Genomic DNA, 24,301 nt, shown 5'->3' on the forward strand with positions numbered 1-24,301 from the left:
CAGGAATTCTCGGTGCAACATCTACCTGAGCAGCTGCCTACATTTTTCTCCGCATTAGACTTTCATATTTCGCGAAACAATTTCCTCGAGTGCAAATAACGCCACGTTTTGCATTATTATCGTATCAATTTTGCTCTGTGGCGAATATCGATCAAGATCGCGTGATATTCGCATCGACTGTGCGATGTCTCGTGAAAAGGTAATCCCTGGCTCCTTTGCGAAAGCTGAACGCAGAAAATTATGTAGCACAAAGCAAAATTAAATTCTTCTCTTCTAATAATACAAGGACAGCAATTATTAGAGATCCATAATATCCGTACAGCGATCAAATTTAATGATTTGATTAATGTTTAACGTATTCTAATTAGGTGGATGCACTTAGTTATAGAAGCGACGTGTGTAAGTACTTATTTTGTGTGTCACAACCTGTGGCAACCGTTTCCAAGTTCCTGGCATCTGTGTCAGAAAAAGCTGTCACTATTCAAACTTTTTGTAGGGTCAGGAGCCACTTGACTCTCATTACCCCCATTAGCGTTATTTTATTTCTGCAAAAATAGCAGAATAACATTTGAAACGACCACAAAATTGAAGTTATCATATCAAAGCTTAACTACAGATCTTTCAAATAAGGCCTAAACAAAATACAATAGACAAAACTTTTTTTTTATTAATTAAGTGTTTTAAGTCGCATCTACTTCTATGGTCATTAGCGACTACAGTGAATGCATAAGGTTAATTAGTCATCATCTGAATTTGTGAAACAAAGAAAAAGAAGAAAAGAGAGAAACGTTCCTGGGGCTCAGACATATCAGATACTGGTAAGCACAGGCGCTAAATCAGTTGTCGGATTCGAATGTCTTCAACGAAGGTGAGCACATTGTTGAAAATATCCGGATCGTTGAACATCTGTTTCAGGTCGGTGTCAATTTTATGTTGATTTCGGTTTATTGCGTACTTGGCGCATTCCGTCAGTATGTGCTGGATGGGGACAGGTACTTTGCGGACATCACATTCTGCTGGTTCGTTCTTGGTAATGAGATGGGAGTGGGTCAAGTGAGTGTGGCGGATTCTTAGTCTAGTGAGTGTCACTTGGTCTTTCCGATTTTCTAACCAGATTCCATTTCTTCCAGAGATTCCATTTCTTCCAGAGATTCCATTTCTTTCCATTTGTCATCCCATAGGGCCTTAACTGCGACACGAATCGGGGCTTTAAGATCGTTGTAATACACAGGGGTAGAAACTTCAGGCACTGGTAGCGAGCATGCTGACTTGGCTAGGGAATCAGCTTTTTCGTTTCCTTCGATGCCCACGTGAGATGGTATCCAGATTAAAATAATCTCTTTCCCCCGATTTTTTAGATTAAAGAGGGTCTCTTGAAGCTCTTGGATGATGTGGTCACCGTTGCTGGAGTCTTTAATTCCCTCAATAGCAGACATGGAGTCAGTGAGAATGGCAAACAAGGAATCGTCACTTTTCAGCTTCACAGACAGCTGGGAACCTCTCCTTGTAAGAGGAAGTTTTTGATAAAAGTTAGCTAAGATCCGTCAACCCCATTTTCGAGTAAGATGTGGAGGATTTTATTTCTCCACACCATTTCATAGCACTTCTCAATGTCCAGTGAGACTGCCAGTAGGTGTTGGTCGTTGATGAGTGCGTCATGTAAGCATGTTTCCAGATCAACCAGAGAGTCAAGAGTAGATCGGTGCCGTCTGAAAGCACTCTGGTGGATATCGAAAAACCCTTTGCTTTCCAAAAACCATCTAAGTCTATTGTTGACTATCCTTTCCACGGTCTTTCACATATTACATGTTAGGGCGATGGGTCGGTAACTACTAGCTTCCAATTTGTCTTTCCCTGGTTTTAGACAAAAGTTTTGTACTTACTATTTCCATGCAAATTGTCGAGAATTAACAGGAAATACGTGCAGAACAAACAACGTTCTCTGTCACCGGTACGAACGCGACTAGCGAGACAAACAAATGCCTAGCATCATTGTTGGGGGGGAACCGATACCTTCGGGCGGAAATATGTCGTCGTTCGGTTTACAATATTGCTAAAACTATACTGTCTCCTATTACCCACTGGCTCTCATTTCCCCCGTCTCCCGTATAAAGCGACGTGTAAAATCTCTGCTTGTTCGACCTGTAAAAGCGCTGCAACATCGCTTATCCGTCGCCGAAACTTAAAGAGTTATTAGTCGTTACTTTTCCACAGTCGCAGAAGCTACACATTCTGTTATCGTGTTACAGGCGTTACAGCGTCGTTTTTACGGCCACGCAGCAACGGAACAAAGTAGTTTTCACCTCGACACACTTCTCCTGGCTTTTATATATACCAGCGAGCTTGGTGCTTCTCTCGACTGAGCCTCAATACATTCTTTCTCTTCCATTTCATTAATGAAATATATTAAAATATTCCAGGCTTATTCCTTTGCAATTCCAATCGAGAACGCCCGGCCCAGCCGACTGAACATAAATGAACAAGTGCCGAGCTTACTGCTCCCCTGCAGCGCGATAATTAATATTACGACTTATTAATTAACTCCGAATCCAGGGCTCTCGATTTCCCAACCTGCTCTCCTAGCAAAGCACCGGTGTACAAATTTCGTATTTTCAGGCTCGTGACAATTACAGGCTTCTCGAAATCGTGGAATTTCGCGGGGAATTGCCAGCCACCAATGTTCTGCGAAGCTCTTCGACTTTTAGATCAAACGTTGAATTCCCTGCGTTGAGATGCGTGCTGCACGCTTCGTCGAACTACACATTGGTGTTTCCGATGCTGGCAATGAAAATGAGACGCAGCTATTCCCCTGCTGTTTATTTCATAACTCCCCAGTAATGGGGATCGCTTCCATGCGAAGAGGTGCAAAATTTTTGCTTTTACCTAAGAAAATACACGACGGCTGCTCGGTTTCGTGGAGCAGACGTGTCCAGTCGTTCCATTCCCTGAAACGTTAATTCCCTGCCGATCGATCCCACTTACACTGAACTTCAATCGAGTCGCGAGTCTAATCGTGTCTCGTGGCTCGATCGGACGGGGAGCATCGTAATGGGAATGCTCGGTTCGTCGGCCGTCGACGAGGTTCCGGGGGTAGCAGGAGAAAAAAACCGCGAAAGTCGACATTAATCTTCGCCCTCCGACGAGATCATAGAAGAGGGAAATTGATGGTCGTCCTGGGATGCCCTAACATGACCACGTCCCGACAATGGAGTGCCGTTTCATTATAAAAATTGACGAGGGACAGGCCGGAATCCACGCTCGCCGATATAAAATCAATAGCGCGAGGATATCTTGAGGCATCCGATGACGTCACGTAATTTCTGTGTTATGACCAGCGGCCTCTGCCTTTGCGGTACTTTTCTCGGTGTACGCATTTCTATGGGCACCGGAGAAAAGTGGACGGGGAATGGTGAAGATGAGAGAAAAGGCGAAGCGAAAGGAGAGAACGGCGCTGGCAATCATGGATATTCGATGCGTGACGGTATTTTTAATTAACTCCGGAACGCTATTCATCATCGCACGGCTCACCCCGAGGATCCGAATTACGAGGACGTCCTTGACTAATTAATTTCGAGGGAGGCAAGGAGGCAGATAATTTTGTTTCGTACTTCAAATGAATCGATTAATGAAAGCGCCGCGCCGCGCCGGAGCTTTCCAATTTTAAGTTTATATCAGATTGAAGATGCAAAGTAGTTGCCGCTCGTGCTTTCACGGTGACACTGTAATTTGTTACCGCTGCCCCATGGCCTGCTGCAGTTTTCAGGTAATGTCCACTTAATGAGCGTCCTGTTTCTATTGATTATCCTGTTACTAGTTTCGCGATGGAGGAGGCCGCTTTCAAACACGTTTACACGGCGATACTGTACCTTTATAAGGACTAGAATATAGGTTTCACTCGATCTGAATAAACGTAGCTAGACTTATTTTTCGAAACTTTCACGTGGGAAGTTACAGAGAGATATAGGACCAGTTATATTGATTTGTGGAGTGCGTCTGACAATAGACCGATCATTTCCCCTTATTCCGCTGTATCCCGGTCCCCCGCATACTATGGAGACTTATGGGGCTAGTCATACAGTTTTATTTCTTCTGATGTATCTCCTTCTGCACTACACAGCTTATGAAAAGTGCTGCGTACATAAAGTGGCTCTTTATTCACGAATTTAAGATATCTTCACACTATTCGCTCGAATGCCTTGCTCTGGAGGAAGGGGATACTACTTTTGCGCATATATATCGCTCAATTAATACATGTTGAAGCTGTGCTTAAGTTGGAAACTACTACAAGGAGTACACAAGACGGTAGCGTACCATATATCCCCGAACTACCGCAAGTAATACGTTCGGAAAGTGCCTAACAAATTTACATGAAGGGACACTTCTGAAACATCAAGCGACCCTTTTACCACGACGAATATTCCTTTGTAAATAAATCACCCCCTTGACGAGGGTGACGAAACGGGGCACAGCGTCGCGAGGGGCTTCACGCTTCTTCCAATATTTGCACATCGATGGTTTATAAGAGGGATAACACTTCGAACAACTGCTTATCCCTTCCTCTTGTTTGACTTGTACCTACGTTTCGCGAGCACAACTTCCAAGTTACACGAGCAAGCAGCAGGTGTACGGCAGATCCGTATCAGACACGTACAGGGATCTCGTTCCAAATAATTCCGTTAACGTTCCGCTCGAACTGCGATCGCAAAAAGCTACGGCGTGCACTGATTTTGCCCTAGCTGCGAGATACGACGAGCAGGCGGGTTAATTGAAACAATCCATTCGCATATATACATTCGTGGTGTGTACAAGAAGCTTCTCGGGATCGTTAGCAGGTTTCCTATGATTATTGCCACCTGAATTAACGTTTGATAATGCCAAGACGTACTAAGTGTGCTTCTCCATACTTGAATATTAATCATCCACTTGAAAACTTTCTACGACACCCTTCCAGAACTACTTAATCAAAATATTTATGTCACAGTAATTACATACATATGTATATCAAGAAAGCCTCCTCTAATTAGAAAGACTCGAGTCCAGCTTCCACGGCGTCGTGACCTATATGTCCACAAGGGAACTTTTTCTCTGATAGAAATGTAGCACCGTGTCATTTAACGATATCACCGCCCATCGAAGGTGCGCGTAAGAACTTTTTGCCCCAATTAGGATTTAACCGCCCCCTGTCATTAGCCGATATCGGGACGAATTACAGCCCTTTTTGCCCCGATCAAATAATGATTCTTCATCGTGCGCGAGCAGTGTCGGACTCGTTATTGTTGCCGGCCGCTTGATTATCGGCCCCTTCGAGCCGTGGCTGTCCTGAATCATCGGGAGCCATTTAATCCTGACGGTCGCGCGTTTCAGTTGACAGCCGATACGACTGCTTCGTCTCCAAGTGGAACGGCTCGTAAAACCGGCAGTCGTAAATGCTCCGCCAATTATATAACACCCATTATTTCCATGGTTTTACGGGCAAACACCGCCCCGCCTACCCCCCGGCAAAACTATATCTCAGCTCATAACTCGACCAGTGGTAGGGTTCATAAATCTCTGGGCTGCTTCGATTCCGTAGTCTACTTCGACTGGCGATCACCAGTGGCTCCTGCTTGGTGGAAGGAATCGCGACAGACACGTCGTTATGGCCCATGGACGAACCCATTCACTGGCTCCACCGCTACGAAAAAGCGGTGGAAAAAATTTCGCTGTTCTCGTCGCGACGACTAGAATAACATTGTCTGGCGAAATAGAAATGAGCTCGTAAATGTGGACGAAGTTCGCGGAACTGATGATGTAGCATGTAAACGTTTCACTTGGAAGAACGAATGGTCCTCAGGAACGGGGGATGCATTGGCACGGGCCGAGTATTTTGATGGACTACCGAGTCGATTATGCTCCCCCTGGATCGTCCTCTCAATTTTCGCCCGTAATCGCGTGCCTAGAGGAACGGCGCCGTGCCCTTTTGGCCTTTCGTAATGAGGACGAGGTCTGTGCAATTCCTCCGGGTGCCCTATATACCGATATTGCCGGTTTGATATAGCAAAATTCTTTGAATTTACGCGACAGCTGCGAAGGTAAACATCTGCGACGTCTGCCGCGGGAAAGTGTGTCGACGTCGTGCATGTCAGAAGACGATGGAACTAACGACCTAACGACGGCGAGCGGAATGATTTCGGTGGCCGGGACGGAACAACAAGGAAATTTCGGGAGGGATTAGAGGAACTCGCGCGTAAAACTTTCGCGTGGAGCGAGCGTATCGCGAGCGGCACGAGTGCCGAGAGAATGGTTGCCCGATGCCCCTTTTTCCATCCTCCTTCCCTCCGTGGCATGTGTTCCATGAAGTTTCTCGGCGTGGCGCATCGCGAGCAAGGAAATGGGTCAACCTTAAACAGTCGACGCCCAAGCCATCAAGTTTGCACGAGTTCGGCTGCGTCCCGCGGATCTTAAATATTTATGCCTCCGGCCGTCCCAGGCGGACGGTCACAAAAATTTTCAAAATTCTGTCGTCGGGAACGGAAATTGGAAAAGGAATCTCCTGGGCCATTGCCCGAGCTCCCTTAAACTTTTATCCGCCTTAATGATCCTCGTTCCTTGTGTTACGAGCGCCCTCGACAGACATCCGTCTCCTTTGAACGCGAACTCGGTAGTCACTCTTCGTCTCGCCGGGGAGACGAATGCATTTCGATGGAAATCGCTCGACGGTGTTTCGCGTCAATTCACTAAGAACATAGGGATAAGAGGATTTCCAGAGAACATACATATGTATATGTTAGGGTGTTTCAATTATCCAAAGGTGCTATTTTCGTGTAACTTTGCTCGCCCCCTTGGTTCTATTCATCTAAGTGATCTGTATGCCAAATCTTAGACAAATTTAATGATATTTAGGGGTTGCACAGTTTTATCACTAGGGTAGGCCTGGGGAGGTAGTAATACTTTGACTTGGGAATACGATTACGGAGGAACTATTACATTTATAACAAAAACTCTTTTACGGGAATGTTACTTACTTATCTGACATTATTGAGTTACGACAGTTTCACTGTATGTCAAGTAATGTCCAAGTTATTAACCCTTCGTTGACACTCTGGGTGTGAGCCACCCATAAGCTAATTTTGACGCTCTGTACCTTCTATATGTAAAATAAATACCTTTTTTCCAAAGCCGACTTACAAACTATTTTTTCTCTGAAATCTTTTCTCTGGAATCTTTTCTCTTTTCAAAATTTTGTTTACGCAAGTTTGTAGCGCTTATTGCACCATTAAACTTTTGTGTGAAACATTTTTTTCTGTCTGTTGTTCTTTGAGAGTTATACGCAAAAAAATAGAAATGCCAATTTGACTTTGAGGTTAGTTTTCACCCCCTTAAAGTTGTTCTTGTTCTCAGTCACTCTAAAAACCCATAAAGTCGTGTTCCAATCGGTGAGTCCGGGTTCGCGGTGTTCCCTTGTAAGTAACGATCAGTATTACTTTAAAAAGGTCACATTACAGATTTAAAAAAATCACATACTTGCAAACGGAGTGTTTACATTACATTCATAAGTGGGTAAGAAAAAGTTACTTTAGTGTATCGAAAAGTTATTTTGTTCACTATGCATGTCTATTGTTTTAATATTCATTATATTATGTTTTGAGATATTAGCATGTTATACCCACCCCCCTGTTACCACCGCGCCCGGTCTACCCTATATATTTTCGGTTTTTCAGGTTTTAAAAATGTGGGTAAAATAATAAGGTACAAAATTTGTATAGGTGTGAACATAAATAATAATAAAATGTAAATTTATCTAAGTCTAAGATTTCTTTGGAGTTTAGTTTCTTTTTTAAGGACTTGAGAATAAAAATATTTGTCATTGAAAATCATGTTTCCTTAGCCTACCTAATAAACATATTATTTAGTGTGCAAAGTGTGCAACCTCTAAATATTTCTTAATCTTTCTAAAATTTGTCAGATATTCTTTTTATATTAATAGGAATCAGGGCATGAGCAAAAAAAAATATGTAACATTTTAATTTTCACCCTATAATATGAAACACCCTAGTGTATGTGCATCGCGCGCTATGTAATTAGTTAGCTGGACGGTGATGTTTTTCCAGTAGGTACATACCATATAATGTATCGAGTAAATAGCATTTGCTATTGTGTGTCGACTGAAATTTCATTCCCGTAACCGAGGTGCTCCGTTTTCCGGTGTGATTCGGGTGTACTGTAATAAATTTGATGTTTTATGCATAAATTAAATTCCGTTTCGTGCAGGGTTCCGATAAGCATCCTTGCGCATTGCGTGCAGTATATTAAGCAAGTTTGGGGTCACTACCCCAAGCAGAGTAGATTCAAAGCAAGATACCTCTACGGTTCTTTTCCTGGTTATAATTTGTATGAAATTTTGCAAAGGCTTTCCAGATATCTCGGAATAAATGTTTGTGTCGCAACATAGGTACGATATACGATCTTAATTCTTTGAAATAGAAAAGTTACACGGAACGCTCCCAGCAAGTTTGATGCAGTGGCAACAAGCATCCAGCAAAAGTTCATATGAATCTCGTAACTTTCGTCTCGAATATTTCCTTCCACGTCTCAAAGGCACAATGCGTAACTACACGCATCTAATGTACAGGAGGGGTGCCTAGCAATTCCCAGCTTCTCCGTTTCAGCGTCAGATGACAATGAGCGTCGAGAAAGCAAAGGCTCTCCCCCAGTCGCGGAAGCTTCAAAGATGGAAGCCTGCCTCTGGAGTCTGAAACGTTACCAATTTCTGCCTTCGTTTCTAATTACGATTTAAGCCGAGCTTATTCCCTGGCGCGTTCCGAAGTCGAGATTTCAAGACGCGGAATCGCCCCCGCTGAAATATCATTCCGCTCCAGTTTCTCGGGCTCTACGTTAATACAAGATTAATCCAGTGGAGTCTGTTATCGAGACTCGCAAACCCTAAATACGACTCGTTCTTGCAACGAAGCTTCACTCTCAGTTACCGACGGTCCCTTTCTCCTCGCGTAACGACCGATACGAGGGTGTTTCCGGGGCCAAGCTTTCTAGATAAGAACCCCTAAGATGCATGGTAGCATCTCCTTGGTAGCAGGAAGTTTCCAACTATTCCCAAGTATAGCGGGCGCTAGAATTCTTCAGAAACGGATGTCACTGAATTATTTAGACCGAGGGGAAGAAAGGGAAGGAAGAACAATTGTATCTGTAACAAGGGCAAACCCCTAAGCGCGGTCAATACGCAGGCGAAATTATTTTCCTAGTCCGACCTGGTCCAAGTTCGAGAAATAATAATTACCAAAAGCATCTACAAACCGTGAAGCTCTCGATAGAAATTTCGCCTACCGATGGTGGCACGATCGAGTGCTCGCTAGATCGCGAAAACATCGAGTCCGCTCGATGGAGGTTGCTTTCCTCGTCGAAGTGAAATCGCGATGTCGGTGTCGCGGAGCGATGGATGAGAGTCTCGACGTGGAACCACCCGTCGTTCGTTAGTCTCGAAGGTCTTATAACTATTCATCCGATGAGTAATATCGTTGTCGATTCCACGCGGAGAGAACGACACCGCACGGCAAAGCGGATTGGTAGCGGAAGGGGGTGTAGGAGGCCGCGTGGAGGGCGCCTCGAAGACGGGTAACAGGGTTGTATCTAGGTGGCGCAGCTGCGAGCAGAAAATCGATACTTATCGTCTGTGACGGAAGGCAGGCCGAGTTTCCAGTACGCGGCTCGTGTGCACGAGGTAAACACGGCTCCTATGGCAATTAGAATGGAATGATACGAGGAGAAGCCTCTTCCCAGTTTGCTTCTCTCTAGTCATCATGGTACGTTGCTTCTTAGAAACGATAAACGAACGACCGTCTCTGCCGCGACAACAAATGGACGACGGACTTGCACCGTGTGACACGAGAGACTGACTGGACCAAACAGACAAACTGACAGTTGGTGGATACCCCGGTTGATCGCGGCTCAGTGACAAATCACCTCGCACGACGGGACGATTATATAATAATATGTATCTCGCAGTCATGACGAAGTTCGCGTACCCGGTATCCATTCACGTTCGTATGCGAAACAATATCATCGTTTTTTTCTCTTATGTGCAGTACGGTTTTGTGAATTACGCCCTCGAGCTGCTGGTTGTGAAGACCTATGACAGCGAGACATGGGAGGCGATAAAGTAGGTAAAAGGTGGGCGCGCGGATCGCGACGCGCCGACTCCTTCATCTCTTTTCATCCTCCGCACCGAGCTGTTGGCTTTTGTTGTTACCTGCCGTGTTGCATGACTCGTTTAATGCCACCCCCATCTCTTGCCTTCCATTCTTCACGCAATCGTAAACTGCGTCTAGTGCGTACGTTCGTTCGATTCCAATGCACGACGACGCGATCATTTTTTCTGCGCCATGCGCTCCATAAGAGGAGCTGATCGCGAGACTACGCTTCGCCCAGGCCACGTGGCGCGCTACCACGGCTAGCTTTATTTCCCTGTAGTGTCACAGCCTCTATATAGCGAAGTTCGATGCATCCGTGACCCGAATCCCCGGTCTTCTTTAATTGAAATTTCAGCGGCCTTGCCCGGGACTTTTCCTCGCTCTGGTAATAAGAGCCGGAATTTATATTGAACTTTCTAGCCAACGTGCTCCCCGATACTAAGCGAGGAAATGATTGAATCTCAGATGCGATGGATTTATCTGAACGGCTCGTGCGTTTCATGGACTCGGAGTGTTTAGATCGAAGGCGTATTGAATTCGAAAGATTGGAAATCTAGGGCGGATCTTAAGGGGTTATACCTAGTCAGGCGGCTGAAAAGAGGCGAATATTTGTGAATTTTTTTTGAAGAAGCGGAAGCATATATTTTTACAAAACTTTTTGCGCTTAACAGAGCAATATTTAAAGAACATTTGGGAATTTTTTCGTTGAAAAATATTTACGTTTATAATAAAGTAACAGCCGGCATCCAAGAAGCCAATTTAAAAATTTGTTTTTTTCGGTGAGCACTGCCATTCGGAACCAGATTATCTAAAATCAGAAAACCAAAAAGATTTCGTTAATATATTAATGTAGCTTCCGATTAACGGAGGGAATTTCCGAAATATTAATTTAAAACAAAATGGTCGCTATTCAAAGTTGAAGTCCTAATTTCTTTCGCGTGATTTTTGCACGAAAAAATCAGGATTTCAATTTTAAATAGTCGCCATTTTATTTTAAATTAATATTTCGGAAATTCCCTCCGTTATTCGGAAGCTACATTAATATATTAACGAAATCTTTTTTGTTTTTTGATTTTAGTTAATCTGGTTCCGAATGGCAGTGCTCACAGCAAAAGCAAATTTTTAAAAATGCTTCTTGGATGTCGGTTGTTACTTTATTATAAACCCAAATATTTTTCAACGAAAAAATTACCAAATGTTCTTTAAATGTTGCTCTTTCAAGCGCAAAAAGATTTGTAAAAATACATGCTTTCGCTTCATCAAAAAAAATTCACAAACATTCGCCACTTTTCGGTCGCTTGACTAGGTATAATCCCTTAATGTTTACCTTTGATATCCAAGGTAGGATGATTTTTTATAATTTAAGGAATTTGATGAGTAGCAAATTATTTAATACGAATACACTTTTAGTCAAAATTAAAAATGTAAAGGTCCGCGCGATGGTGTATTGCTGATTGCTCCTTCCATCTAACTAACATACTAATTCATCTCAATATTCTTGCACCGTTTGCTTTCACAGATACAAACCCTGTTGCCAATTCAACACTAAAAATGACCCGAAATTAGGGAAAGAATTATAAGTCCAGCCTTAGTAAATTTTCCTTCGACCCCTTGTTGGAACAACAAGTTCAACTAATAATCCACTGTTTACATGATCCAGCGATTCTATAGATTCAGCGACACGACGACAAAATATTGGCACACGCTCTACTGTTTATCCATGTCCACACGCGGATCCTTAAATCCGAGATCGAACGGCTTGCATAAATGTTTTACTGCTTACCGAGCCTCTTTCCTCCACGGGGAATCGCGTAACGCACCTTGCTTTTTACGGAATCACAATGGTTTCCTTGAAACTACCGAATAATGGTGGTTGGAATGCTTACGAACGGGTAGTGGCACGTAAAAAGGGCAACTCGTTGGAGGACGAAACTTTTTACGCCCCCGGCACGCTGGGGACTCTTCTTTCGCGTTGTTTTTACACAGAAAACCTCGGCAGCGCAGTCTTTGTCGGTCGTCAATGGCGCTTTCGAGTTTCCCCAAAGATTGCGACTATTTCGCGGCACTCCTTGATTCTCAAAACCAGCGAGAAGGGAAGAAGAAACAGGGGCAACGTGCTCGTCTACTTGAATTGTAATGCGGGCTTATGCACCGTCGCCCGTTCGCCTCAAAACGCCCCAAATTATCGCGAAACGCGTGTAAGTACTAGCGGGACGATTCTTTTCCAGAGCTCGCGCTTTCTGGGGACGAAAGAAAGGGCTCGCGCGCGAACTTAAGTCGGAAAAGTCATTCGGAATCCATAAGCGACTCCGCATTGTTTTCGCGTTTACTCAGGAACCGAGCAGTTTTTCACCGACGCGGGGAATTATTGTTCGGCGCGCTGTAATGCTCGGCGGTAAACCGCGCGTTTCGCGGTTTGCGAAGGCTTAATTGAAAGCCCAGATAGCGCGTTAACGCGTGGATATTTATGGCTGAGTTTCCTCGCAGCTTCGCACTGTCATAGGAGCGAAAGAGTTTCAGCGGTACGCATGGAAATGGCACGTTAGTTTGTTGAGTTTTATTAGCTGGATATGGTGTCGTACGATATCTAATAGATTCATAATGAGATAATTGGCATATCATATGACGAAGCTTCACGGGAGAAAAGTTGTTTGGGAGAAACACGCGTGAGTGGCACGGAAATGTGGGTTAGAGCCAGATATGACGAGGGCTCTTAAAGCTCGCGTAAAAAAGGTCACTTGAGCCGTTCTAAATGACGTTTCACAGCACGCTGCTCGGCTCCGCGTTTACAAATTTTGTGATATAATTTTAGACATCGTATTCATTCCTTTCAAGTGACACAGTGGCTGTAGTAAGGTCTTTAACGCACAGAGTGCTTCGTTTTAAGCGTCTGTCATTAAGGGATAACGCGTGTATAATTAGTTATAAAATTGTCGCGATCGTTGCAGGTGGAACAAAGTTTGCGAACGCAAGTGCTAATAGTATTTTCACGGTCCATTTAAAAAGGAGTATCTGCTTGCACCGTGGTACAAAGGGGGCCTCGAAAAATTGCATGGACACGCTGAGGTCGGCTTGCAGTAGCAACTCATATCCACATCAAACGCTCGAGTGGCTTTTATCTTTACTTTGTAAATTTAATGGAAACCACCGCCAGTGATTAGCAACCTGTTAAACTGTCCTGCTTCTGGCTGGTAAGGAGTGCTCACTTTGTCCGACGCATCCAATCGAGCAATTAAAATCCAGCGACTGCCTACTTCGGAGGGAAGTTCTACGTTCTTCGCTCGTTATAGAATCACGCTTTCAGACCCCAGCACTTTTATACTACCAATGAAAGCTACGGGAAGTAATACGTGACCCCAAATTCGCGAACTGTGCTGTGCACTTCCTGCATGCGTTCCTACGAATTACCCCGAACGAAATGTACTACGCTCGAAGCATACAAATTTTCTTCAGCTGATATTTTGTTAATATAGGAAAGATGCGGCGGTTAACATGGACGGACAGTTTCTGGTGCGCCAGATCTACGACGACGAGATCACTTATAACATTATATCGGCTGCTGTCAATAGGCTCAGTACGTACCTTTCCTCTCATTAATGCAAACTCCTAACTTTAACAGGGTAGTTACGAGAATAAACTTTATCCAATTTTCGATTAAACTTGAGTAACAATTGAATAAGAATTCTTATCCGGAAACAAGCTCGCCACCTCTTTAACAGAATTTTCTGCAATACTCAGCTCTTGAAGCCAAGCTCCTCGGCACTCCTTTGTCCCATTTATTTAATTCTCTATAAGAAATATTGAATTACAATATAATTTTATCTCTTCTTCGTCTATTGTGACGGCATAATTCGCATTCCCTGCCAGAAGACTGTCTGCCCTTGCAAGTTCTCTGGCAATCCTGCAATCCTTTCAAGTAAATCCTTCGTTCTGACATTGAATGCCCGAGGCACGGGTCTGCAAGGTATCCTTACGAATACGTCCACTAGCCGGGACTGTTTCTTTCTTCTCATCCTTTCTTTTACTCTTTCCAACCTTTCCTTCAGCTCCTATTAGCCGCCAAAGTGGCGACCCGGACAGAGATACCTCGATAGAATCTTTTGTCCTAGCGCTATCTATAGACCCCGCGTCCTAACGCTAACCTCGCTGATGAGACGAATAGCAGACTCACTGTGAGGCTGAAGCGTGATTCTCTTTCTCATCGACCTTGCTTTTCTCCTTCGATCCTTCTAATGAAACCGAGGAGCCAGCATAGGCACATCAGGTTCAATTGACCGAGCAACCCCCGCCCTGCAATATTCATTAAAATTGTTGAGTCCTAGTAGATCGACCGGGCGACAGTTGTTCAACGGTTCCCTAGTTAACTCTGCTTAAGTTTAATCGTATCGATGGCCCCTGGGTGGCCCAGAGACACCTGACGAATCGCGCTTGTTCCAGACATTCCGGCCAACGAAATCCTCGAGCTGTTCGGGCGCATGTTCTTCGAGTTCTGCCAGGACTCCGGCTACGACAAGATCCTGCAGGTGCTGGGTGCAACGCCCAGGGACTTTTTACAGGTAAATCCCGCAGCGACGCGGCCGCACGCTCTTCAAACCATTCACTTTCGTGCCGAGTGAAAGAAAGATTACCTCGGGCAATAAGCGGTGACCGACTCTGCCAGAGATTCCTGCGATTCCGTTTCCACGCGGGCCGGGTGAAAGTTCTCTGAAAAGATGGCACGTAGGCAGATCGTTGCCTAGTATGTTCCCGATGGAATCACGTACCAGCACACTCGGTCTGTTTAGTCCCCCGGTTGTTACGGGCAGCCAACGAGGCACACGTGCAAGCCACCCGCGGAATTTTTATTCGCGAATACCGCGCGCGAACGCCTTCGACGCATTTCTAAACCCAGGATACTACGTGCCGTTTCAGGGAAACAGGCCGCGCCAGTCCTCGATTGCGGCAATCCGCGGCTGAGTAATTGGAGAAAAAGTGCGTGAACCCGTTCACGCGGCCGGAATACGAATGAATTATTGCGCGGAATTGCCGCCGAGCTTGCACACGCCGGATCCCCTGTCATTCGTTATCTAGAATCCTTCTCTCGAAATGAACGGGATTAAAGGAATCTGAAACGCAGCTAGACACCTCCTGAACGCTCTGTTGCTCGTGCAGAACGTATCCTTAGAGAATATCCCGCCTCTCCTCGGAATGGTTTCTTTGATATGCAATCGAAGCTAATTTTATTCGCCGCATCTGATGGGAGGCACGGCGAACGTGAAAAACCTCGGGGTCTTTTTATAGAAACCCTCTGGTATCCGTATTTGCTGGAATAATGGAGTGTCTTCCGTATATTTAATCCTAACCGGAGAATAAACCTGAATAAAATACACTCGCGGCCGGCAAGAAACTTCTGTCACGATGAATGCGCGCAATACGATTAGCGAGCGGAATGCCGTCGCGGAGCGAGATTATTATTGCGGCGTTTTTCCGTCGCGGCTTTTCATTTCCGCTTCTCTCTCTCGAGTCAAGTGTCGCGTACTTACAGGTGATTCGTTCTTGTCCGGTATCGATGCCCGTCCAACTGGGGGACTTTATGTTTCTACCTTTGCCGTTGACGTTTCATGCATCGCCGCGCGCGATTGAAATTAATGGCTCCGGACCCAGCGAGAAGTAAAATTCGATCGTTGGGAGCGCGACCACGAGCGCGATACCGGGCTCGTCAGGCGAAATATTTATCTCCCGGCCGTTTTTAAAGCACCGATGAATTTAGGGTGGCCCCCGTTGACGTTTAATTACAGAACCTGGACGCCCTTCACGATCATTTAGGCACTTTGTATCCGGGAATGAGGGCACCCTCTTTCCGATGCACAGAAAGGCCAGAAGACGGGGCGCTCATATTGCATTATTACTCCGATCGACCCGGTTTGGAGCATATTGTCATTGGCATCGTTAAGGTATTTCGAGGAAATTGCGAAACACGAGCGGATGGTCGAGGATGTTGATGAATAAAAAATATATATTAAAAATAAAATTATGTTAAACGATTTTATTAAAAATGTAGTAGAAACTAAATTAAAATGCACTAAAAAAATAATTCTTTTCTTGTACTTCAATTTTGATGGTGTTAAAATGGTGTTTGATCAGTTTAAATCAAATCGTGGGGCACGATATTTCTAAACAGGATATGAATCACTTTAATACTTTTATTTAAAGTGATATTAACACCATCAAAATTGTAGTACAAGAAAGAATTATTTTTTAGCTTTTAGTGTATTTTTAATAAAATCGTTTAACATAAGAAACTTTTTTTTATATATTTTTTATTTTCTAGTTTTTAGTGTTTGTGGATTTACATTTCACAGCTCAGACTTCTTTAAAAATATCTTTTACTACTGTATACAGTTTAACAGTTTGCTTAAACGTTGTAGTGCAACAGTCACTAAAAAATAATTCTTTTCTTGTACCACAATTTTGATGGCGATATACGAACGCCTGCAAAGTTTTAGTTTCACTATTCGTACATACGTGACGGATAATTTCTCGATAAATTGTGTATTTTCGGTAATCGCGATGCGACTAGCATTGCAGCAGGTATTTGCCGTTTCCATAAAGAACGCGAGTGGCTCATTTCAAGTTGTTTGTATTAGTGGTTGTGGATTATATTTATTGACGACTGGGTAAATTTTTCACCCCACACGGGTTAATTTTTTTTAAAAATATTTTATTGTCATCCAAACTACGCACGCCTGCAAAGCTTCAAGACAATTGGATAGTTGGAAGTGGGTTAAATTTGAGTTGCCAGATTTGAACCATACAAACATACAAACAAACAGAGGATCGAAGCTGAATAAAATCGTTTAAAAATGATGTGGCTTGGAAATTCATCTCGAAAGGGGGCAATTAATTTGCGAGAAATTCAGGCGGTATTAACTACGTTGGTATTATCCTTATTCTGTTAGATCGGTTAAGGTATACTGCCTGGTGTAACAGTATTTTAATGTTAAATGGCCGTTAAATCGATCGGTGCTCGCTATTTAGTTTTCGTCCTAACAAATTCGTTCGGACGGAAACGAGCCGCGACTAAACGAGTTATAACTTTTATGCCCGTAGACCGTGGCGAAAAAGCTCCACGGCACTGACATAGAGATGCGAATATTGAAGACGAAAAACGAGTGCGATCACGTGCAATTCTTGATCACCAACACATCTGGCCCTGGGGTTGTCTCGAACCCTATGATCGCCGAATTGGAGACTTTATCTGTGGGTGAGTGACGCCAGCATTCTCAATATTAATCCTCCGCTAAAGAGAATCCATCCTAACTGACGTTTCAAAAAATTCCCAAGCCAAATGGGATAACCATCCACGGATAACAGAGAAACTTTTACCTCCGGTTCTAAAATAGACCGAATCTCCCTCCGATTTAACTCTCCCGAATCACAGAGCGTAGTAACAAAAAAAAAAATCGATTTCCAATGTGTCACAGAACCAAAAGTGAGCCCCATGACGTTCTGCCGAGTTTTTCCATTCCACTTGATGTTCAACCGGGATCTGATAATCGTTCAAACCGGCTGCACCATAACGCGAGTCATACCCCAAGTGTGCTCTGGCAACTGCAAGCTGAACGACATCCTCGTGACTGTAAGTTTACCCAACCACAAGTCGTTTAATTGGCGCATGAAGTTATTCTGTCTAAAATGATAAAGTGATGTATAAGCCAGCGAGGTATCGATATACATTTAAGCATAACTTTACTGTCAATCTAATTTCAATTAAAAGAGAAGACCCGTCGATACGCCGAGCAACGTTTGATCGATATCACGTTTTATTTCCGACACGCTGCATTAGTTAGCCCGGTGCACGAAATTGCGTTATTGTCCGGCACGTCGTGGCCACCAGCGGCTATAATTCACGCGGATTCATACGCGCGTAATCATATATCTTTCAAATGCGGCTTGTTTGAAACGATGTGACACGCACCACTGGAACAGAACCATTTAGCTTCATTTGCATAGCCGCTCGCGCAGACGTCCGCGGCCGAGCAATCAATTATCTGCCCATTATTGTTCCTCCGTCATCCCTGAAATTCCCGTCGATCTCAAGAAGTCGCGATAGAACGTTGCGTGCCGCTGGCACGTATAATTCGATTTCACGTCCGGCGATTATTACGACGTTCGCGGATCCCTACCACGATAAATCCCCTCGTCGACGTTTTTCTTTCACGTTCGACTAAACCTTCAGCTTTGTCATCCCGCAGATCAGGCCGCATTTAGAGTTAACGTTCGAGAACATACTGTCGCATATAAACACGGTATACGTGCTGCAAACGAAGAAAGGAGTGATGCGAGTGAACGCCACCGAGGAGTACTCGTATCTGCGCTTGAAAGTTAGTACAGCTTCTGTAATGCAAACGTACTCCACTGGCGCGTAATTCTGCTGTAAATGGATAAGCAGGTTCCATTGTCACCGGCAAGTTTATTACTCTTCTAGGGGCAAATGTTGTACATACCCGAGCCAGATCTCGTCACCTTTCTCTGTTACCCCAGCGTTATGAATCTGGATGACTTAACCAGGTGAGACATTGCACAGAATTTATGCTTAATGCAGCGAGACTATTAATTATTTAGCTGCAGCGTCTGGCGAAAGGTTCTACCATGATTACTAGACCTCTTAGAACTCTCGCGCGTCGAACCATCCGAAGAGAGTCTAGTGAAATGGGAATTTATCCTAAAGGAATTCAAATAAAATTGACATGCCATTTCTTGAGTCACCAGGACGACCCGGATGAAATAGATTTCCTCTTGAAGCTTCCATAATTGAAAATTCCCTTTCGCGTGTATCGTAATAATTGCGTCGTATAGATTACTGCTGCCACGTAGATGCGGGCGAGCGTCAATCTGCGCCGCGGTGCAATTATCGAATAGTTACCAAATTGAATTTCTACCAGCCCAAACAACACGCGCGTACTATTCCAATCACTCAGCTCGCTAACGCATCGATCACTGCGTTTCTCGTTCGACGATACCTGCGAAACCATCGGCAGGGTAACGTAACTCACTGAAACGAATGGGCATCGCGAAGAATGCAACGCGACAGGTTACCGTTTTGCAATACCCGGCGCACTGTCGTATTTATATGCGCAATAACGGCATACCGAATTGCCGTCGTTAATTCTTCATTTAATGCCGCTCTCACTTCACGGTTACCGAATAGTTCTTCGCGCAGCGTTTGAATTGCAAATTAATCCACTTTCAACGTACCTTCGCTGGTACGCGATTTTGTGGACTAACGAAGGCGTCAACCCGTGCACCGCGGTAGTGAATACGGAGTCCATCGGATTCCGTCCAGTGCCAAGAAGCACGCGACAGAACGAAATGCAACACAGTTGAAATGCTGACTTACGGCCGCTGTAACCTGCAGGTCGTTATCGCGAATAGACGTAACATGTTTCGCGGCTGATAAGTAGGCCTCTCCCTATTAATTCATCCATTGCATACGCCTGGACGGGGTAATAGGCCGTCTGAAAAATATTTCTCATCGATAAAATAAAGGCAGCAACGGTAGTTCGATAGACACCGAAGCGATGGTCCGCATTGTTGCAGCCATTCCAGCGTCTGGTCCTAAGTAGTGTGCAGCACGGGCGTGTATTCTCGTCACGACGCCACCGAATTGCCCTCGTTCGAATAGTCTCCGTCCCCTCCTTGTCTCTTCTTCTCGTTGTAATTTTCATCCGTCCCCGTTTCTCTTAGGATTCGTTTTTTCCAGTTTTCGCCTGGACGACCGTCCGAATGCATTAAACATCGCGTGGCCGATGCGTCGCCTCATACATTCCGACACGTACTCCCCTCGATCAGTGCTAGCCGCGGCGGTTTTTGTCGCTGGAAAATTCGACCGTGTAATCGGTACATTACGCGGCGCGCGGTTCTTAAGCGTTCGCCGTTTAAGCGTACGCCGCTCCTTCGTGGTCGACGATTAACGCCCAGATAATTCCTGCTCCCTAGATGGAGTCGGCGGGTGGTTTATCCGAGAAGAAGCGCGGAGCTAGTTAGGGGGCAAATTTAAAGCCTCGTCGAGATAGCTGCCGGTTACGCTACCTGTTTGCTGCGATAAGTTTCATTTGTGACGAGCGCTATGCGGCCCGCGATGCCCTCGTGGAGTATTAGATTAGACGCGCCAGCTGAAGTTATGTATAGCTGGATTACTTCGTAGCGAGCCGTTGGAAATATACGATTCTACGTCAAATAAATTTCTCACCCCGCGTAGCGCCGATATTTTTCGTATCTCCTTGCCGCTCCCGCACCGGCGATCCCCCGCGCGCAAGCTTCATTTTCCATTTTCGCTGGGCCCCAGCTCGCGCCCCGTAAATTTATTGCATCGCGTTATTGCGTAGTTTCGTCTCGCTGTCAGTGATAGAGAGGAGAGGCCTGAATGACGCATGAAGAATAACTGAATGCTGGATTGGAAATGCAGACGATAAACGCGCAGTTACGTCGCCGAGGAAAAATCGCGGTCTATTCTTTGATAATGATATTCGATGCAGGGCTATAAATACCCCGCGACATGTTGAACGGCTCGCTTTAGAACAGTGACCCACGAACGGTTGCGCAAACCACCGATTCTGCGTCGGATCGCAGAGCTGCAGCTGCGACGAACGCGCTCGGTGGTTGGATAAGGGATCAGTGAACAGTTGAAGATTAAAACTCCAGCGTTCCGTTTTACGATTTTTTTTTTTTTTTTTTTTTTACGAGGCCTCGTAGTTTCTTTCCGTCGAGTCGATCCGTCAATAGGGGGGCGGACGTGCCATTTTTCATTTTCCCCCGATTCTGATCATCAGGCGGGGCTTGTATCTGAGTGACATCCCCCTTCACGACGCCACCAGAGACCTCGTTCTGATGTCAGAGCAGTTCGAGGCTGATTACAAATTAACGAGGAATTTGGAATTGCTTACCGATAAATTGCAGCAGACGTATCGCGAGCTCGACGGCGAGAAGCAGAAAACCGACAGGTAAGGATCCCCGCCCGCGTAATTTTCTGATTAAGGAAATCCCCATTGGCCTCGTTTGCCATTTATCCCAACGCGATTCCCAGAGGGGGCGAGTCGACGCCCCCCCACCCCTGCCACTGAAATTTCTTTCTTGACAAGATACTCTTCCCCGCCGGAAATTAAATCGTACCTTTTCTCGTCGAGGGGCTGCGCCGCGTTTAAACTTTGTCTCGTTCGACGATCGTCGGCGAAACATTCGAGCACCGATACGCACATACATAAGTAAGCCGTGCTCGCGCACAAATGTGCCCAGTAGTCCTTAAGTAACGATTTCGTGCCCAAAGTGGTTTCGCCATTAGCAAGAGCCCTGTATCATCGAATAAAGAAAGGTGTAGGGGCGCGAACGTCCGACTCGTTTCCTCGTTAAAGTAATTCCTCTAACCAGCCCCATAACTTAGGGGGGCAAACGAAATTAGCGAGTTGCAGCGTGGCTGGCTGTGATTAAAAAGAAGTTCCATTAAAAGTTGCCTGTGCGCCGCAGGTTGCTGTACTCGGTGCTGCCAATTTCCGTGGCAAACGAGCTTAGACATTCGAGGCCAGTCCCAGCGAAGAAGTACGATTGCGTGACACTTCTGTTCTCCGGGATCGTCGGGTTCGGCGCTTACTGCGCCGCTCACACCGACTCCAGCGGCGCCATGAAGATCGTCAACATGCTCAATCAGCTGTACACAGCCTTCGACGTGCTCACAGATCCGAAGAAAAACCCCAACGTGTACAAGGTGAGCGTTCATCCGCGCGGACACTTTAAATTGCAAATTCCGCGCGTATTTCGTAAACGGTGCACCGCGACGCGTGGTTTTCGAAGACACTTTCGATCGACGGGAAAGAAAGTTTCGCGCTCGTGACGCGTAACATTTAGGGGACGTTAATGCATGGCTGAAAGCGAATCCCGGAAGAAACGCGAACGATCGCCGTTGTTATAGATAGTGGTTAGTTTAATAGCGATGCCCGCAGGAAAGAGAAACTTTTTGTACCTTCCAGGAGTTTCTTTTGTTCGATACGATAGCCGATCGACGGGGAACTTTGCTTTTCAACAGGCGAGTGCACGCGGAGAGCAACGACAAGTTTCTATAAGTTTAATGCGCCTAGTTCACTTTACCTCCAAGCTATAGTATTTTTTTATTAATGATAAGGGAGAGTGGGGTAAACACGAACGCGGGGTAATCGCGAATGCGATGCTTACGGCGTTTTAATAAATAAACACGATGTTCCCTCTTCACTAGCTAACAGTCTATTCAAGATAAACACAATTTATTATTTTCATCATGTTTCAAGTAGTATCTTGTCGATTTACAATTGCATGTAATTACTGTTGATTAATGATACAATTGTTTTTTTTAAAGCTGAAATAAAGCACTTTTTTACCAACGTTTTGCGACCAAGGTGTTGCTTGAATCATGATTCTGACCTCTGAAATAAATTCTGTTTTATTTTTTGATGTCGTGGGGTACTGACGAACAAATCGGATGGGGTAATCTCGAACCTTCGAGATTAGCAACTTTAACCGATTTTGATTAAATTTTCTGCATGTATAAAACTTACTCAAATCTACCAAAGGGATTTTGGATTTTTCATTACAGGCTAAGAAAAAAAAGTATAATAAACGACCTTTACTATTTTTTTTTCAGTATTCCGACCAATTGCAATTTTTTTCTAACGCACAAGAAGAGGAATTTGAAAAATACCTTAGGCATAGGTTGTAGCAACATTTTTTATGCGTTGACCATTGAAGTTGCGCTTTCTATGCGACTTCTGCGATATTTAGCACTCTGTTCGCGATTACCCCACGGCAGTCGAGTAATCGCTAACACCAGGGGTTTTGCTTTTTCACTATAAAGTTGATTTTCATTATAATTTTTCAAAAATTCGTAACAGTACTTTATAGACGAATAGTTTAAGTATGTTTGCAAATAATAAACAAATTCATTTCTGACATAGTTTTCGTTCTGTTTGCTTTTTTGCTCAGGTGTTCGAAATTACCCCACTCTCCCTTACTGTAAGTCCACTGTTTAGGACGGTATTTTTTATCTCTTCTCTTAACACGCAACGCGATCATTATTATTCATTACAATTGCGTTGAACGCGGATTCGAAGTATCCATTGTACATCTGACAGCGAATATATTTGAATTTACCGGGAAGACTTGTTAGTACTGATCCACTTTGGTCGGACTAGGTCGAAACTGTTGGTGACAAATACATGGCCGTGAGCGGATTACCGGAACCATGTCGTTGCCATGCACGGTGCATCGCTCGCCTGGCGTTAGATATGATGGATTTGGCTGCGGACGAAGTGCAGATCGATGGGGAGCCTGTGGTAAGTCCTCGTATTTTTTTTTACGTCTTCCACGATCGATGGCCAATTTGAAATTTTCGCGAGTAATTTCGTTGAACGAAGTTGTGGCTCTTTCGATAATCATTTTTTTTCTTCATAATTTTCCATGGCAATTGTCGAGGAAAATAGATCCAAAATCAAGTCGAAGAACGTTCGATACGAAATGTTCAATCTAATATGCAAGAAATTCGATATTTCCTTCACTTCCGACTAAACTTTTCAATCGCATTCCGTGGAACGCGGGAATGGTGATCTCTCGCATTCGATTATCCGTAAAAAGAGTCTTGTTCTTCTTCCTGAACACGCTCTTCCTGTTCCTACGCGAAAGCTTCCGCCGCTAGCGTTAACGCGACCGACGTGACGGGAATGCGCATTGTCGCTTACAAAGAAGATCTGCTGGAAACCGTTCGAACCGTTTCGCAGAAAATCACCATCGGGATCCATAGCGGCGAAGTCGTAACTGGAGTAATTGGACACCGTATGCCTCGTTACTGCCTGTTTGGAAACACGGTGAATCTGACCAGTCGAACGGAAACCACTGGAGAACCTGGCAAGATAAACGTCTCCGAAGACGCGTACAGGTACGAATTATACGCTGTTCTTTTTTTTTTTATATTCCGTGGATAAAAGTCGGATCCGAGGAGAGATTTGGAACGCGTACAAAGTCTCGTACGATAGCATAGGGTGTTCCTTTATTGGCAAGCTTTATTCCACTTTGGGATTCAGCGTTTGCGTGAAAGAAAATGAATCCATGCAAATGTA

General features: G+C 44.7%; 2 protein-coding genes across 6 annotated transcripts in view; one reads left to right on the forward strand and one right to left on the reverse strand.

Annotated features, from left to right (window-relative positions):
• Positions 1-24,301, forward strand: part of Gycbeta100b (guanylate cyclase soluble subunit beta-1-like) — a 76,224-nt gene that overhangs the window by 46,266 nt on the left and 5,657 nt on the right. Inside the window, exons 1-13 of one of the 2 annotated variants that reach the window (XM_076808561.1) lie at positions 9,751-9,797; positions 10,080-10,153; positions 13,658-13,758; positions 14,622-14,740; positions 15,962-16,117; positions 17,274-17,427; positions 17,648-17,802; positions 18,419-18,547; positions 18,652-18,734; positions 20,996-21,166; positions 21,687-21,924; positions 23,381-23,521; positions 23,963-24,120. In XM_076808561.1, coding sequence (XP_076664676.1) covers positions 9,795-9,797; positions 10,080-10,153; positions 13,658-13,758; positions 14,622-14,740; positions 15,962-16,117; positions 17,274-17,427; positions 17,648-17,802; positions 18,419-18,547; positions 18,652-18,734; positions 20,996-21,166; positions 21,687-21,924; positions 23,381-23,521; positions 23,963-24,120 — 1,682 coding nt within the window. In that variant the 5' untranslated portion in view covers positions 9,751-9,794. Of the gene's footprint in view, positions 1-9,750; positions 9,798-10,079; positions 10,154-13,657; positions 13,759-14,621; positions 14,741-15,961; positions 16,118-17,273; positions 17,428-17,647; positions 17,803-18,418; positions 18,548-18,651; positions 18,735-20,995; positions 21,167-21,686; positions 21,925-23,380; positions 23,522-23,962; positions 24,121-24,301 lie in introns of those variants that run through there. The other variant, XM_076808560.1, reaches the window with a different exon arrangement.
• The window catches only part of Gycalpha99b (guanylate cyclase 1 soluble subunit alpha 2), a 70,429-nt gene that overhangs the window by 37,716 nt on the left and 8,412 nt on the right, over positions 1-24,301 (reverse strand). Inside the window, exon 1 of one of the 4 annotated variants that reach the window (XM_076808549.1) lies at positions 9,322-9,378. The exons of 2 other annotated variants lie outside the window; for them this stretch is intronic. In XM_076808549.1, the coding sequence (XP_076664664.1) occupies positions 9,322-9,363 (42 nt within the window). In that variant the 5' untranslated portion in view covers positions 9,364-9,378. Of the gene's footprint in view, positions 1-8,101; positions 9,219-9,321; positions 9,379-24,301 lie in introns of those variants that run through there. One more of the 4 variants, XM_076808551.1, reaches the window with a different exon arrangement.

The sequence above is a fragment of the Andrena cerasifolii genome, chromosome 3 (genome assembly GCF_050908995.1).
Source record: "Andrena cerasifolii isolate SP2316 chromosome 3, iyAndCera1_principal, whole genome shotgun sequence".
In the NCBI taxonomy this organism is placed as follows: Eukaryota; Metazoa; Arthropoda; class Insecta; order Hymenoptera; family Andrenidae; genus Andrena; species Andrena cerasifolii.